General features: G+C 46.9%; 1 protein-coding gene across 1 annotated transcript in view; it reads left to right on the top strand.

Annotated features, from left to right (window-relative positions):
- SLC1A1 (solute carrier family 1 member 1) overlaps positions 1-14,527 on the top strand; it is a 78,117-nt gene that overhangs the window by 42,744 nt on the left and 20,846 nt on the right. Inside the window, 1 exon segment of the mRNA XM_040620299.1 lies at positions 12,994-13,086. Within this exon segment, the coding sequence (XP_040476233.1) occupies positions 12,994-13,086 (93 nt within the window).

Raw genomic sequence — 14,527 nt, forward strand, 5'->3', positions numbered from 1 at the left:
CTGGTCCAGGTCTCACCAGCCAGTGAGTTTAAATTCAGAGCACGTTTTCTTTAATACACCAATGACAATGACTCGAGCCTCCTAGGACCAGCATAGGAAAGGGAACGGCCCCTCAACGGCCTCTCCCAGAGGTTCCCTGAACATCTTTCCAAGATGGCGCCCTAACTGTGCTCAGGAAGAGCTCCCCGTCTCTTCCATCCATCCTGTTTGCCCCCACCACCTGGGCCGGAGGTGTTCTGCTGGTCATAGCTGCACACCCCCTCCAGTGTCTCCTGTGCCTGCTGCCTCCCCTCTGACCTGAGGAGCTCCCCCTTTGCTCCTCTATCCTAAGATAGAAATGAGAACATAATTCTTGACAGCATAGCCAAGTCCAGGCTATTCCTTGGGACAAAGCTTTATGACAGATTGGGGAGTGAAAGTAGGGAAAACACCAACAGTGACATCCAGCTGCTCCCCAATGGGGATTTTCTGAGAGTCCTGGGGGGTCTTGAGAGGGCTGCCCCTTTGCTTAGCTGCCAGCCTATTCCTTCCTCCACATGACGATGTTCCAGGCATTGCCACACCCCCAACCCCACACCTGACACTAGGAAAAGTTTCACCATCACACAGGTCCTCCTGTCCTGGTCCAGGGGCGACCTCTTCCTGGGATGACCACCATCAAGGAATATCCTCTTTGGAGGAAACCCTCCTCACAGCTGCAAAGGGACGGTTTGCCTTGGGGACCCCATCAGGAGACTCACACTAGAATGGGTACTGTTAGTACCTGACAAGTTGGGGCATAGCCACCCAACTTGCAGGACTTGGGAGTCTGTCCAGGTTGGGCTATGATGAGTCCGTGCCGGCTCCTGGGAGCAAGACACTTATTCCGACCCATTCCTGTGGCACTTCACTCTGGATTTCCTACACATGTCGACCCCTCAGAAAACCACACTGGTGTGCAGCTCAGTACATTCCAAATTCACATCGAGCCAAGGAAACTCCCTCCCTTCCCTCCACGCCAAGCCCCTGAGTCCCTGGGTCCTAGTACTGATTTCACCTCCTGAACAAATCACGTACCAAACATAAGACTTTGATAGAAAACACTTGCATTCTGTTCCTTGATGACCTTCCTGTTTTGACAAGAGCACTGGTTAAGTATTAGATATACATTCGTGGGGAGTTTCTTCAAAGATAAATATAAGACTCCATACTTCAGTGATTTAAAAAAAAAATCTTGTTTCAAACTTTAAATGGTTGTCACTTCAGCCTCTGTCTACATCAGGATTTCCAAATTTCGGGGGCTTGATCTCAACTCTAAGGCCAAAGGTTTTCCACTAGTTTTTAACCAAGAAAACAAATCAAGTCTTACAGAGGCTCAGATAGAAACAATATTTATTAAACAACAGCCAGACGTAGAATACGTACATAAGTTGGTTTTCTAGCAAGCAGGGGTCTGCAGACTTTCTTTGTAAAGGACCAGATAGCGAATGTTTGAGGCTTTTCAAGCCAAATGGTCTCTGTCCAGCTTCCCAACTGGCTGTCACAGGAAAGCAGCCATAAGCAATATGTAAGTGGTGGGCATAGGTGTGTGCCAATAAAGCATTTATTTGCAATAACAGGAGGACAGCCAGCAGCTGGTCAAGAGGAAGGACAAGACTAGATTCGAACCAAGATAAGGGTAGTTGAGGTGGAATCCTGTGGCAAAATAAGCCAACACAGCAACTACTACTCCTATCAAGCAATGAAGTGTAAATGTCCCAAAAAGGCACCAGGAATGGAGAAGTCAGTCCAGGTTTTTGGAGACCCCTGCTTGTTCAGTTCAGGCCTTGCAGGTGATGACACACTTGGATCGTAGGGGCGGGGGAAGGCTTTTTTTTAAGTTGGGTGTTCATTTACTCATAAGCAGCTGTGTACCTGGGTACTATCTGCAAAGAACTGTGCCGTGCGCCCCCCCTTGAAACAGGGTTCGGTGGAATTCAACATTTGTTAACCCCCACTGTGTGAAAACAGATGAAGAGAAAACCACCTGTGAGAGGTTGAGGTGCCTGCCACTCACCCGAGTCGGGTCCACGAGGCCCCTCGTGGGCAAGAAGGTAGAAGGGTGGAAGACACACGTATCACTTGGTTGTACGTCTTGCCGTTAGGGAGCTAAGAGTGTTTGATGTCAGCTTCAGCGGGTGGGGGAGTGGGGCAGAGTATGCGTGCTTTTCTGGAAACATTGGTGATTTTTTGGAGTTGCATCTCTAGAAAATTGCCATTTCCAGGTGGCCTGTAAACTTAAAACTCCATGCTGGGGAAGGCAAGGTTATAGCCTAAAACCATACAGAGCAAGAAGGAACTTGCCTCATTTGCAACATCTGTAACCACTGGGCTCTGCCTGAAGTGCTCTTTTTAACTTTCCCAAGCCTCATTGGGGAACCGAGAAAATAAGATGAACTAAGCAGCGTTGCACACATGAATTAAACATTTTCCTAAGATCATCGGGAAATTCCTGTTGAGTTAGAAGACAGCTCTTGAAGCCAGAGGACTTATTATATTAATTTGATGTCTACGATGCCTTTTCTGCAAAGAGGGAAAGGGCACCTAATGTATAAAGAGTGGAGCTCCCACAACGAACGTGCCACTTGCCACAGTAATCAAATGAAAAGTGGCAAGAGATAAATATGCCCTGCTTCAGTCTCGTTCTGAGATAGTGAAGCCCCGAGAATCAACCATGAATGAGCTTTAACTTCTGCCCATACTGTGACTGCACTGGCTCCCAGCTCTGTTTGACTGTAAGTTAACCTGATTTTGTTTCTTTTAAAAAATGAGTGAAAAACCTTGCAGGGACTCTAAGAAACCTCCTATGTGTTGAATGCATGGACCTGGGATTCCATTCATTCATTCATTCATTCACTCATCCATTCATTCATTCATTCACTCATTCATTCATTCACTCGTTCATTCCATCTTCAATGTCCCAGGCTCTGTGCTAGGCACACATGACATAAAGATAAGTCCTGTTCCAGCAATAAAGTAGTGGTGTGATTAGTGCTTAATGGGAATGAGGACTGTGGAGGGGACGCTGGGGTGGAGTTTTCAAGAAAAGATCAGAATTAAATGAAGGGGGCAGGGACTCCAGGCAGAAGATAACAGCAGATGGCACGGCACCTCTCGAGGAGGCCAGTGAGACTTCAAGCAGAACGCTGGAGACACGGGGAAGAGGAGTGGGGATGGAAGGGTGTGCATGTGCCTTCTTCAAGGGTCTGTGGTCTGTCTAGGCATGGGGAAGCAAGTGACAGTGGTGACCCCCACCTGTGCCATTCTCTGCAAAGCAGCACCGTGAACAAGGTGCAGGTGGGGAAGTATTGTTTCGTTTTGTTTTGTTTTATTAACTTTTTATTTTAATTCAATTAATTAACATATAAAGTATTACTGGTTTCAGAGGTAGAGGTCAGTGATTCATCAGTCTTATATAACATCCAGTGCTCATTCCATCACGTGCCCTCCTTGATGCCCGTCACCCAGTTACCCCATCCCCACACACACCTCCCCTTCAGCAACCCTCAGTTTAATTCCTATGATTAAGAGTCTCTTCTGGCTTAGTTAGAATGGCAAAAATAGACAAGGCAAGAAACAACAATTGTTGGAGAGGATGTGGAGAAAGGGGATCCCTCCTACATTGTTGGTGGGAATGCAAGTTGGTACAGCCACTCTGGAAAACCGTGTGGAGGTCCCTTAAAAAGTTAAAAATTGAGCTACCCTATGATCCAGCCATTGCACTACTGGGTGTTTACCCCAAAGATACAGACGTAGTGAAGAGAAGGGCCATATGCACCCCAATGTTCATAGCAGCAATGTCCACAATAGCTAAATCGTGGAAGGAGCCGAGATGCCCTTCAACAGATGACTGGATTAAGAAGCTGTGGTCCATATATACAATGGAATATTACTCAGCTATCAGAAAGAACGAGTTCTCAACATTTGCTACAACATGGACGGCACTGGAGGAGATAATGCTAAGTGAAATAAGTCAAGCAGAGAAAGACAACTATCATATGATTTCTCTCATCTATGGAACATAAGAACTAGGATGATCGGTAGGGGAAGAAAGGGATAAAGAAAGGGGGGGGTAATCAGAAGGGGGAATGAAACATGAGAGACTATAGACTATGAGAAACAAACTGAGGGCCTCAGAGGGGAGGGGGGTGGGGGAATGGGATAGACCGGTGATGGGTAGTAAGGAGGGCACGTATTGCATGGTGCACTGGGTGTTATACACAACTAATGAATCATCGAGCTTTACATCGGAAACCGGGGATGTACTGTATGGTGACTAACATAATATAATAAAAAAATCATTAAAAAAAAAAGTCTCTTCTGGCTTATCTCCCTCTCTGGTTTCGTCTTGTCTTATTTTTTCTTTTCTTCCCCTATGATCCTCTGTTTTCTTTCTTAAATTCCACATATCAGTGAGCTCATAGGTGGGGAAGTATTGTTAAAAAAAAAAATTCAGTGAAGCTTGTTAAAGGTGATAAGGCAGACTTTATTTTTTTTTTAAAAGATTTTATTTATTTATTCGACAGGATAGAGACAGCCAGCGAGAGAGGGAACACAAGCAGGGGGAGTGGGAGAGGAAGAAGCAGGCTCATAGCGGAGGAGCCTGATGTGGGGCTCGATCCCGTAACGCCGGGATCACGCCCTGAGCCGAAGGCAGACGCTTAACCGCTGTGCCACCCAGGCGCCCCATAAGGCAGACTTTATGCCAGACCATATGATAGGTGTGGGGACCACTGCAGTGGGATTTCCCAGGGCGGGGGGAGGGAATGGGGCTCAACTCTGAATACAGCATCAGCAAGTGAGAATTAATAGCCAAGGAGCAGGAGGAGGGGAATCAGTGGATGGAAAATCACTAAGAGGAACCATCAGGGGAAAGGAGGATTCTGGCTAAACCAACCTAGTAGGATTCTTGCTGAAGGCAGGCCAGGGTGGCCAGACATCACCTGGGGGGCGGTGGAGGATGGAGAGCCTGATTAGGTATGCAGAGCGCTCAGATACTGGGTTCTGGTTAAACCAACTTAGCAGAGTTCTTACAAAAACTAGATTTTGCAGGAAAATAGAGGGGTTTAGGAGAAGGTTCAGGAGCCTGACAAAGTGTGATCAAACAAAAACCTTGGTCGGTATCAATCACAGAGGGACAGGAGAGTGCGGTGGTAAAGTGTGCGGACCAAGGAGCCCGACCTCCCAGCTTTGAATCCCGGCTCTGCCATTTGCTAGCTGTGAAACCTTGACAAGCACGTAACATGTCCTCAACCGTGAAATAGGAAAACAGTAGTTCTGTACCGTGGAATGCCTGATACTGTCAGAAGTTTCTAGAAAGTCCCTGCATTGGCATCAGAAGCTACAGGGCCAATATTAGAATTGAGCCATACAGATACAAGAACATGCATTCATTCTGGAAAGGAAAACGTTATGAAAAGATTGACTCTTTGTAAGACACTAAATTGTGAAGTTCACCAGCATACAAGTGGCTTCTACCCAGAATCCTGAGCTACTGATTTTATAGGATAAGGAGAAGCAAAAAGAGAGCTCAATAATAATTAGGTTGTGATGGGGGAACAAAACCAGAGACGTTTCACTGAGCTGTTAGCTGTCCTGATGTCAAAGCATTCGTATGGACTTTGAAGAGAATGGCTGATTTCCTCAGATCTCTAAGATGTGTTTAATGCTCTTACTGAACCATAAGCCTCCTGTAAAAGCTCATGGGGCTTCTGAAAAGTTGGTCCCAACTACAGATACCACCAAGTTCCACGGTTTTTATTTAAAAAAAAAGTTGAAAACAGCTCCCTGAATGGCTGATGACCAGGAGACCGGCCCGCTGCTTCTTGACATGTGTTTTGAGCATTAAATATAAAGCCTGCAAAGTGACCTTTAGTTGGTTCTGCCCAAGGACCAGTTTATTTTGTTAACTTCACAGAATAGTCTAAGGTAGTAGTAAAACCTATTTTCAGCGAGTTCTTTGTATTGATGCTTCTAAGAAAAGTAGATGTCATGGGCAAGACGTGCACAGAAATATATTTTGCATGCTCCTGGCTGCCTCCTCTCCTCCCCTGTCGCATCCCAGGGGTATTAATCAGGCAGCAGAGAAGTCCCTGTGTCCTGGAATAGCAAGGTGAGCTCCTAGCCAGCTGTTTTCCCTGCGGAATGGCTTTATTCATTTAATCCAACATTTAATCGAGCAACCCAGTGAGTAGTAAGCTGGCTGGGACCCTATGTCCATCTTCAGAGATGAGGACAGTTCCAAGAACTGTTCAGGATCACACAGATCATAAGAGCAGCACCCGGGACTGGTGCAGAGTCTTGAGTTCCGTTCTGGAACATTCTGCTGTCCGGGGACCAGAGACTGAGGGAGGAGGCAGGCGAGCATACATAACAAGGTGACTCATTCAACCACCCCATGTGAATTGAGCTCCTCCTATGTGCTGGGCGCTAGGTATGCACTGATGAACACACAGACCTCTGGGTCTCCTGCCCTCCATGCTGCTGCCTACCGTCTAGTGCAGAAGACAGATGATAAATGCTGAGCCCCTTGATACAACTTGGAAACGTGGTATGAGCAGGGTACCAGGTGAGGAAAAACAGAAGCCTGGTTTAGCCTGGTGACTCAGGGAAGAGCCCCAGGAAAAGAGCTGAAAGTAGACAAGCGAAGAGTAGGGGGAAGCCAGTTGGGCAGAGAAAGGAGTCCCTGCAAAGTGGGAGGGAGCTGGGTCTGCTCCGGGCAAGGGCTGGGAGACGACCAAGTGGGAAGGTGGCGCAGGCTGGGCTGGGGGGGCAGGCAGGCCCCCTCCCGTGGGGTCTGTGCAGCCAGGGTGAGGATTCTCTAGTTTATCGTCCGTGCCATTGGCGGTCATACCAGAGTGTGAGACGGCCTGACAGATGTTGTTAAAGGATCTCTTTGGTGCTGGTGTGATGAACGAATACAGAAGAATTCTGGAGAAAGAGTGAGGGAATGAATGAGCCAATGCTTGCTGAGAGCCTTCCATTTGAGCATTTCATTCGGTAATGAGGCTGTTTACCGGTACAATTAAGTACTAGGCACTGTGCTTGGTGTGTCACAGATACTGTTTCTAACCTTCGCAGCAGCTGTGCAAGATGAGGTCACTCACTTTACTCCTCACGATTACCCTACAGGAGGCAGAGGCATTGAAAACTTGCATTTTTATCGATGGGGAAACTGAGTCTGGGAGGCGAAGGCTGGGATTTGAGTCCATGCTTGTTTTTCTCCATGATGGTGATAGAGCGACCGGAGTCCTCTGGATAGGAGGGTTTTAACTCCTTGCAACAATGAGCTTCTTGGGTCTTGTGTCCATTTCCAATTGTGAAGCACCATCAAATGCCAGACCAAAAACAACAACAACAACCTTCCAGTAATGGAGTTAATTTTGACACGTTAATGACAAGGTGGAGAGAGACGTCATGAAAACTTTGTTCTCCAGTGGGTGGTAGCTTAATCAGAGAGCTCCCGGGGGAGTCTTTTGCCCTCGGGTGTTTATTTTTAAAACATGCTATTGTTTAGCAACTGCTTCCTTTGTAGTGTTTTTATAAAAAGTTCTAATAGATTATCACTGCTCTGGCTGGGAGCCAGCACCCCCAGCTCATCAGAGCTTCGTCCCAAGGTAGAAAAGCAAGTGTGCTGTCTTAAAGAGCTAGCAGGTGCCCCTGACTTCCAAGGACAACCTTGGACGGCATCTCTAGGCCACAGCCCAGCCTCAAAACTGACCCTGGATTTAAAGGATAATCAGGGGCTCACTGGAAACTGGACTTGTTAAGGAAATGAAAATTCAGTGACACTCGTTGAAGTGGTAAGGCAGACTTTATTCCGGTCCGTCACGATAGATGTGGGGACCACCGCGCTTGGTACACCTGGATTTTGCAGGAAGTAGACAGATGGGCCTAGGAGAAGGTTCAGGAGCCTGTGGTCAAGCAAAGAGTCTTTATAAGAATCCTGCTCATCTTTTTCTGTGCAGTTCAGATGCTGTCTGCCACATCACCTCAGCCTGGCGACGCCTCTGGCTCCTCCAAAAACCCACCGGACCCCCCCCCACCACCGTGCCAGGGCTTTGCGAAGCAGCCAGTTTTTTAGATGGATGGGAGAGAGCCAGTTTGTTTTTTTTTTTATTTCCAGTCTGTCACAGATCGGTAATCTTTGTAAACTAGAATAAAAATGAATTACGAGGTAAAGATATATATTTAAAAAAAGACATAAAAGATGCTAGCCCTACTTTTTGTGATTATATTGAACAGACATAAAATCACTGTCCAATTGCTATAAACAGTTTTAAACCCTGACCTCTGGTTTCTTTGCAAACCTGTCACCCCTGCCGTGTAACGTGTTAGTGTGCAGTCTCCTCTCACCTGTCCGTTCCCAGAGGGCAGGTGGCCGCTCCCAGAGGAAATGGGTTCTGGGAATGGACTGCAGAGAGGGGTGACCAGGCTTTCCCAGGTGTGAGGTATGGCCTGAAATCCAGGATAAAGCACAGTGATGTCCCACCTGTTTGGGATGAAGGTGAGCGTGCTGTTTGACCTTCCCCCCAGTAAGTGACGGGGCCATATTCTTAACCAGTGTGTCGTGTTGGCTCTATCCACGTGCTACCAAATTCTAGACCAGCCCTGCCTCATGGGACTTCCGGTGGGGGTGGACACGTGTCTCTATTTGTGCTGTCTGGTGTCGTAGCCGCGAGCTACATGTGGCTAGGTGTGACTGAGGAAGTGAAGGAGAGGAGCTTTCTCCAGAGTCCAACATCTGGATTAAGGAACCATTCCCGTGACATCCACTGAGCCAGAGTGCGTGTTCTCAACAGGACCGATATCACCCCCAAGGCAGCAAAGGCAGGTTCTTTGGGGTAAGGTGCAGAAACGTACTCTTTTTATGGAAAAAGCCCATGTATATGTCTAGTACATTCACAGATGTACAGTTTTCTGTAGTATTAAGACTTCATGGGAAAAAGTGTCTAAAAGGGTGGGGGAGGGGCGGGGAGAGCACACGATGGGAAAAAAGGTGCATAGAGAAACATGAAGCTCCTGAATCTGTTCTCACAAGAAGGTCTATCGTGTGTAAAGAGCGTTTTTGTTGGTCACCCTGGGAACTGAACGACACTGCCTTGTACAAGCAGTTCCTCAGAAAACTACCCGCCGAGTTCCAAAGTGCTGATACATGAGTGCATCTTTGACATGGGCTCACGTTGTAAGGAAGGGACTACCTGGAAAAAAAAAAATGCAGCTTTTTCTGTCGTGGGGAAAGCATCAAGTACAAAATTCTTAAAGCACCTTATTTAATGCACTGGGGACGCAGAGAAGAATAAGCCTCGGGCCTTGTGGTCAGTGCAGTGATGGACATGTATCCCTGGAGAAGATGGTCCATCATCGTGTCCCCCGGCCCCGTGCTGGCAAGGGGAAGAGGTTGTACTGGGTTTCGTAACAGAGTTAAACGTGAGTTTGTTCGTTGCAATGTTACTGAGCACCCACTAAATGCTGGACACTCTAGGGGTTGTGCTGTCCAGCATGGCAGCCATTATCCACGTGTGAGAATCATGACAATTAAGCAAGATGAAAATTCCCAGTCACACTAGCCACATTTCAAGTGCTCATTAGCTACCCGTAGCTCGTGGCTACGACGTCAGACAGTACAAATAGAGAGCATTTCCACCATCCCAGAAGTTCTATGGGTCAGCTCTGGTTTAGAGTTTGGTAGCACATGGGTAGAGCCAGGGGGACATAGTGGCTAAGAATTTGGCCTTTGGGGTTGAATCTGAGTTTGGGATTTAGGAGTGAACCCTAAATATTGAGCTTAAAAGAAGTTGACGCACTTAACCTGCAGTCATCGCCCACTACACGGTGTGTATGTCCTCGTCATTTTTATTATAGTTATCATCAGCATCCTTGCCTTGATTGGCAGGTGGGGTGTGTAGGGCATCCAGACAGGTGTTTTATCTTCAAATGAAGTTCCGTCATGTTCCTGTTACTTATGGAGGTTTTCAAAGATGAGGCTGTTTTCCTGCATGTGTTCCCAGTCTCTGCAGTGGTCACCACCTCCGTCCTCAGCACCGCGTTATAAATCCAAAAGCCTGGACTTGGGGGCCAGCTCTGCCGCCGATCGGTGGTGACTGGAGAGGTAGAAGGGTAACTCTAGAGGTAAAATGTGGAGAAGGCGATGGTTGGTTCGAATACATTTCTGATCTATCCAGAAGAACTGGAGGACTGAAGTAGATTTGAGGAATGGGAAATAAAGCCTTTCCCGAAAGTAACTACAAGACCGTTGCTGCACTCCAGCAGAGAGGAGCTGGCTGTCTGCTTTGGGGGATGTATTTGCTTAAGATATTTCCACCAAGAATCTCATTATTATGAAGTCTTTTATTGCCAGCTGGGTCCTGGAATAGAAGCAGAGGCACCAACCCATGGCCAGATCATTAAGACAAATTAAGACATATTAACATATGCTGGAAACAATTACATACATAGATTTAATTTGTTTCCCTGCTGGAGGAAAACCCCGAGAGGGCAAAAACACATACCCGAGAACAGCTCTGCAGCTACCCTGTGAGCCTGTCACTTGTCAGCCCCTTAGGGGGCTGGAAGCCACTGAAATTAGACATCTACCCAAGGACAGTACATCTACCCAAGGAAAATACATCCTCTCTTGGACCAGGATTACGTGTGCTGATGTAGGTTACCTGGAGTTTGTTGAATCGGTGATTTTCTTTTTTTTTTTGAATCAGCCATTATTGATATAGATAATTATTTTGATTGTTTATGAACTCTAAAATAGGATATTAGAGCACATTTTATATTCATATCATATACCTAGCAAACTTATATATTTGCATTATTGTTTGCTCTTTTTTTTTTAAAGACTTTATTTATCTGAGGGAGAGAGAGCAAGTGAGAGAGAGCCCAAGCAGAGGGAGCAACAGAGGGAGAAGGAGAAGCAGGCTCCCCCCTTGACCAGGGAGCCTGACTCGGGGCTTAATCTCAAGACCTGGAGATCATAACCTGAGCTGAAGGCAGACGCTTAACCGACTGAGCCACCCAGCTGCCCGTTTGCCCTTTTTTTAAGAGACCAAAGCTAAACAGGAGATAGTTCATTCATTTCTGAGTTGGGACCTCTTGATTTTTTTTGTTGTTGCTGTTGTTTCTTGCACAGTTGTTAATTGTCTCACCACGAGAAGACAGTCTTCTCACCACCCGAAGTGCATTTTTCCCAGAGAAAGACAATGGACTCTATCATCCGGGTTATTCTGGGACGTGTCTGTTGCAATATGCCCCCCATACGGGGACGGCACAGTCTTGCCCCAGGCCTTGGCAGACGGGCCCTTACAGCATCCTGGGGTGGTCGCTAAAGAGGCCAGAATCCTTCCTCTCAGAATGTTAGCTCCCAGCTGGGAGGAATGGCACTTTTACAGTGAGCGATGATTTCTTCTGTCTCATGATGATGATTGCATCCTTACACATTTGTCCCATACATCGACTATGTACCATTATATGTGAGAAGCGTAATCCCCCGGGTCACTTTTAAAAAAACAGACCTTTCATAGTGTCAGGAGGGAATATACAAGCTACCTGTTCTTGCCGGTCGCCTACAGGTTGATGGCCTTTCCTCGGGGTTGCCCTGCACCTCAGGCTTTGCTCACGGTTACGGGACAACTCACGCAGGCTGGAAATTCAAGCAGGGATTTTCTGTGATGCCACTTTGAGTCAACCTGTAGTGCTCATTTTGGAAATCGGGCCGGGGAGGGTCTGAACCTTCAAATGACAGCATGCTGAAAGGTGCCCGTCTTCCAGCATGGACACTGTCCAGTTAGCTGCACCACTGGACTCGCCGTAGAGAAGTATCTTTACCAGAGGGCAAGGGTTTCTAGCAAGAAGGGATGTATGCCTCCCACGTCTACAACTCTTCTCGGCATTCTGGACAACCCTTCCAGTTCCAGGCGACGTTCGGTCATTTTATAGGCCACCAAAGACCAGCGGAGCCTACAGCTAGCAGTGTGGCCAGAAGTCTCTTAAATTGGAAATTCACAAATTGGAAATCTCTATTTATATCCTACCTCTCAAAAATGGTTATTGTAAGTTGTCTCACAGAGCCATACATGATAAGGTTGTTGACGTAGAAGCAATTTGAAAATCATGAAAAGAAGAAAATGTGCCAGCCAGGATAAATAATGAAATTGCTGTGATTTATTATTGAAGTTGGCTCGGAGACTCTCCAAAGCTCCAGCAATAAGTGGATGATTAAATGCATTATGGCACGGTCACATGACAAGATTATGTAGCTATTAAAATTACCCCGGGGGGGATTCATAACAAAAAAATTCTTATAATACAGTATGAATAAGAGAGGATTAAAAACTATAGAATTAGCTCCGCTAGGTTTACAAAAAAATTTCAAGAAAAAGTATTGACAGAAAATTCACCAGAATGCCAACTACAGCTGATGAGATGGAGTGATTTTTATTTTCCTTCCAGGTTATTATAATGAACATATATTCCCTTCATAATCACACACGAAAGTTATCTTTTTGGTTGACTCTGAGCTTCCCGACAGAAAAAGGGTAGAAGGGGAAACCATTGTGAGTTTTACAATGTTCATTATGTGAGGAAAGAACGGTCTCCATGCTCCAACATCAACCGTTTCTGGATCCTGAATTCCAGAAGGGGTTTATCCTGAAGGCTGTGGGGTGATGGGACATACACATCTCGATGAAGTTCTTAGAGCAGATGCGAGGGGAGCTGCTCCTGTCTCGTGACTGGGGGCCGCAGGCTGAGGCAGCAGGGTGAGCAGGGCAGGGAGCAGTTTTGAAGAGCTTCCTCTACCCGTCTTATCCAGACGAAATGTGTGAGGTAGGCCTAGCGGGTGCGGAGGACAGCTCTCGGCGCTTTGTTTCACACCTTGAGGACTGAATGGCCTCCCGTGCTGGAAATGGCTTTTTTTAAAAAACGAATGTAACTTGACTTCTCCCCTCTCCCCCGTCACCCCTGCAGGTGTAGCTGCGCTGGATTCCAGTGTATCCGGGAAAATCGGTCTGCGTGCCGTCGTGTATTATTTCTGTACTACTGTCATTGCTGTAATTCTAGGTAAAATCTATTTCTGATTCCTTATTCCGCTGTATAATGGTGACTTTTCCTTTAAAAGTAGTTGGGCTTTTTTTAATGCACTTTTTTTTTTTTTAATTCAAAAAGTAGTTTTGTCAAAGCACCGTGAAGCCTTTGGGCTTAAAGCCTCGCCGGCACCTTTTCTATGAAGAAAATACAAAATTGACTGGAGTTCAGCCATGATGCTGCTTATTCAAGTTCCTAGTAAGGGACAGAAAGAGGGTGACAGTCCTGTGCCTTACCAGGTTCACTGGGTAGAAGGAGGTGAAGCCAAGAACTTATATAATCCGTAAACTGAGTAATTAGTCTATAATAGCAGAGGTGAGTCTAATTGTGAAATATTTCCACAACGATGGCATTTCAGTGCATTTCAGATTTCACGTGGTGCTGAGAGCTCACAGCGTCTTGCCAAGTATAAATTCCACTTGACAAAGGGAGAAGGTTCTAATAAGGGAGGAGAAGGTTCTAATAAGGGAATATCACTGCTCTCGTACCATTGGCATTCTTTTGTGAAGAAAGTGTGGTCCGTCCTTTGTGACCTGACGTTTTAAGAACGATGCCCCGGGTGGGAAGAGAGGCCGGGATGTAGTCAGATGTTGCAGCCAGCGTGACCCTGCTGCTCTGCGTTAACGGATTGTGAGGATGTGGTGGGAGCCATATGAGGCCGGGCACCTGGGAGGGCCTGAACCCCACCTTCAACCAAAGCCACCTCTCCTCATGAGGTTCCTGAGGGAGACATGAAGGGAAAAGCCGGTGTATGTCTCTCTAGCAACCCTGAGAGGGAAGAGGGAACCACACCCACCATGGTCCTTGCCTCGCTCACTGACTCCTCTCACTGGCAAAACTGACCTGCTCAGCATCCTGACGTCCTGCACCCCCCCTGGATTGGCGTTCCCCCTCCAGTCAGGCAGTCTCTGATGCCTTGATCTGTTCTCCAGCCTCCCGCCTCTGCTTGGACATCTCAGAGGACAGGAACCCATTACCTCTGGGGCCAAAATGGCGCACTCAGATACCCCCCATTTATTTATTTTTTTTTTTAAAGATTTTATTTATTTATTCGACAGAGATAGAGACAGCCAGCGAGAGAGGGAACACAAGCAGGGGGAGTGGGAGAGGAAGAAGCAGGCTCATAGCAGAAGGGCCTGATGTGGGGCTCGATCCCATAACGCCAGGATCACGCCCTGAGCCGAAGGCAGACGCTTAACCGCTGTGCCACCCAGGCGCCCCTAGATACCCCCCATTTAGACAGTTCCTTACGGCAAGAGCTCTCTTTCCCTGTAACGTGTATTTGTCCTCATTCCATCCCCTGTGAGTCACAGGGAATACTCTTTTCCTAACCCTGGCCCTTTTTGGATTAGACGACAGCTTTCCAGATACTTGAAGGCTTGGGGTTTGGAAGGAAGAGGAGGCTTGTTCTGTAGGA

The sequence above is a fragment of the Ursus maritimus genome, unplaced genomic scaffold, assembly GCF_017311325.1.
Source record: "Ursus maritimus isolate PB19 unplaced genomic scaffold, ASM1731132v1 scaffold_34, whole genome shotgun sequence".
NCBI lineage: Eukaryota > Metazoa > Chordata > Mammalia > Carnivora > Ursidae > Ursus > Ursus maritimus.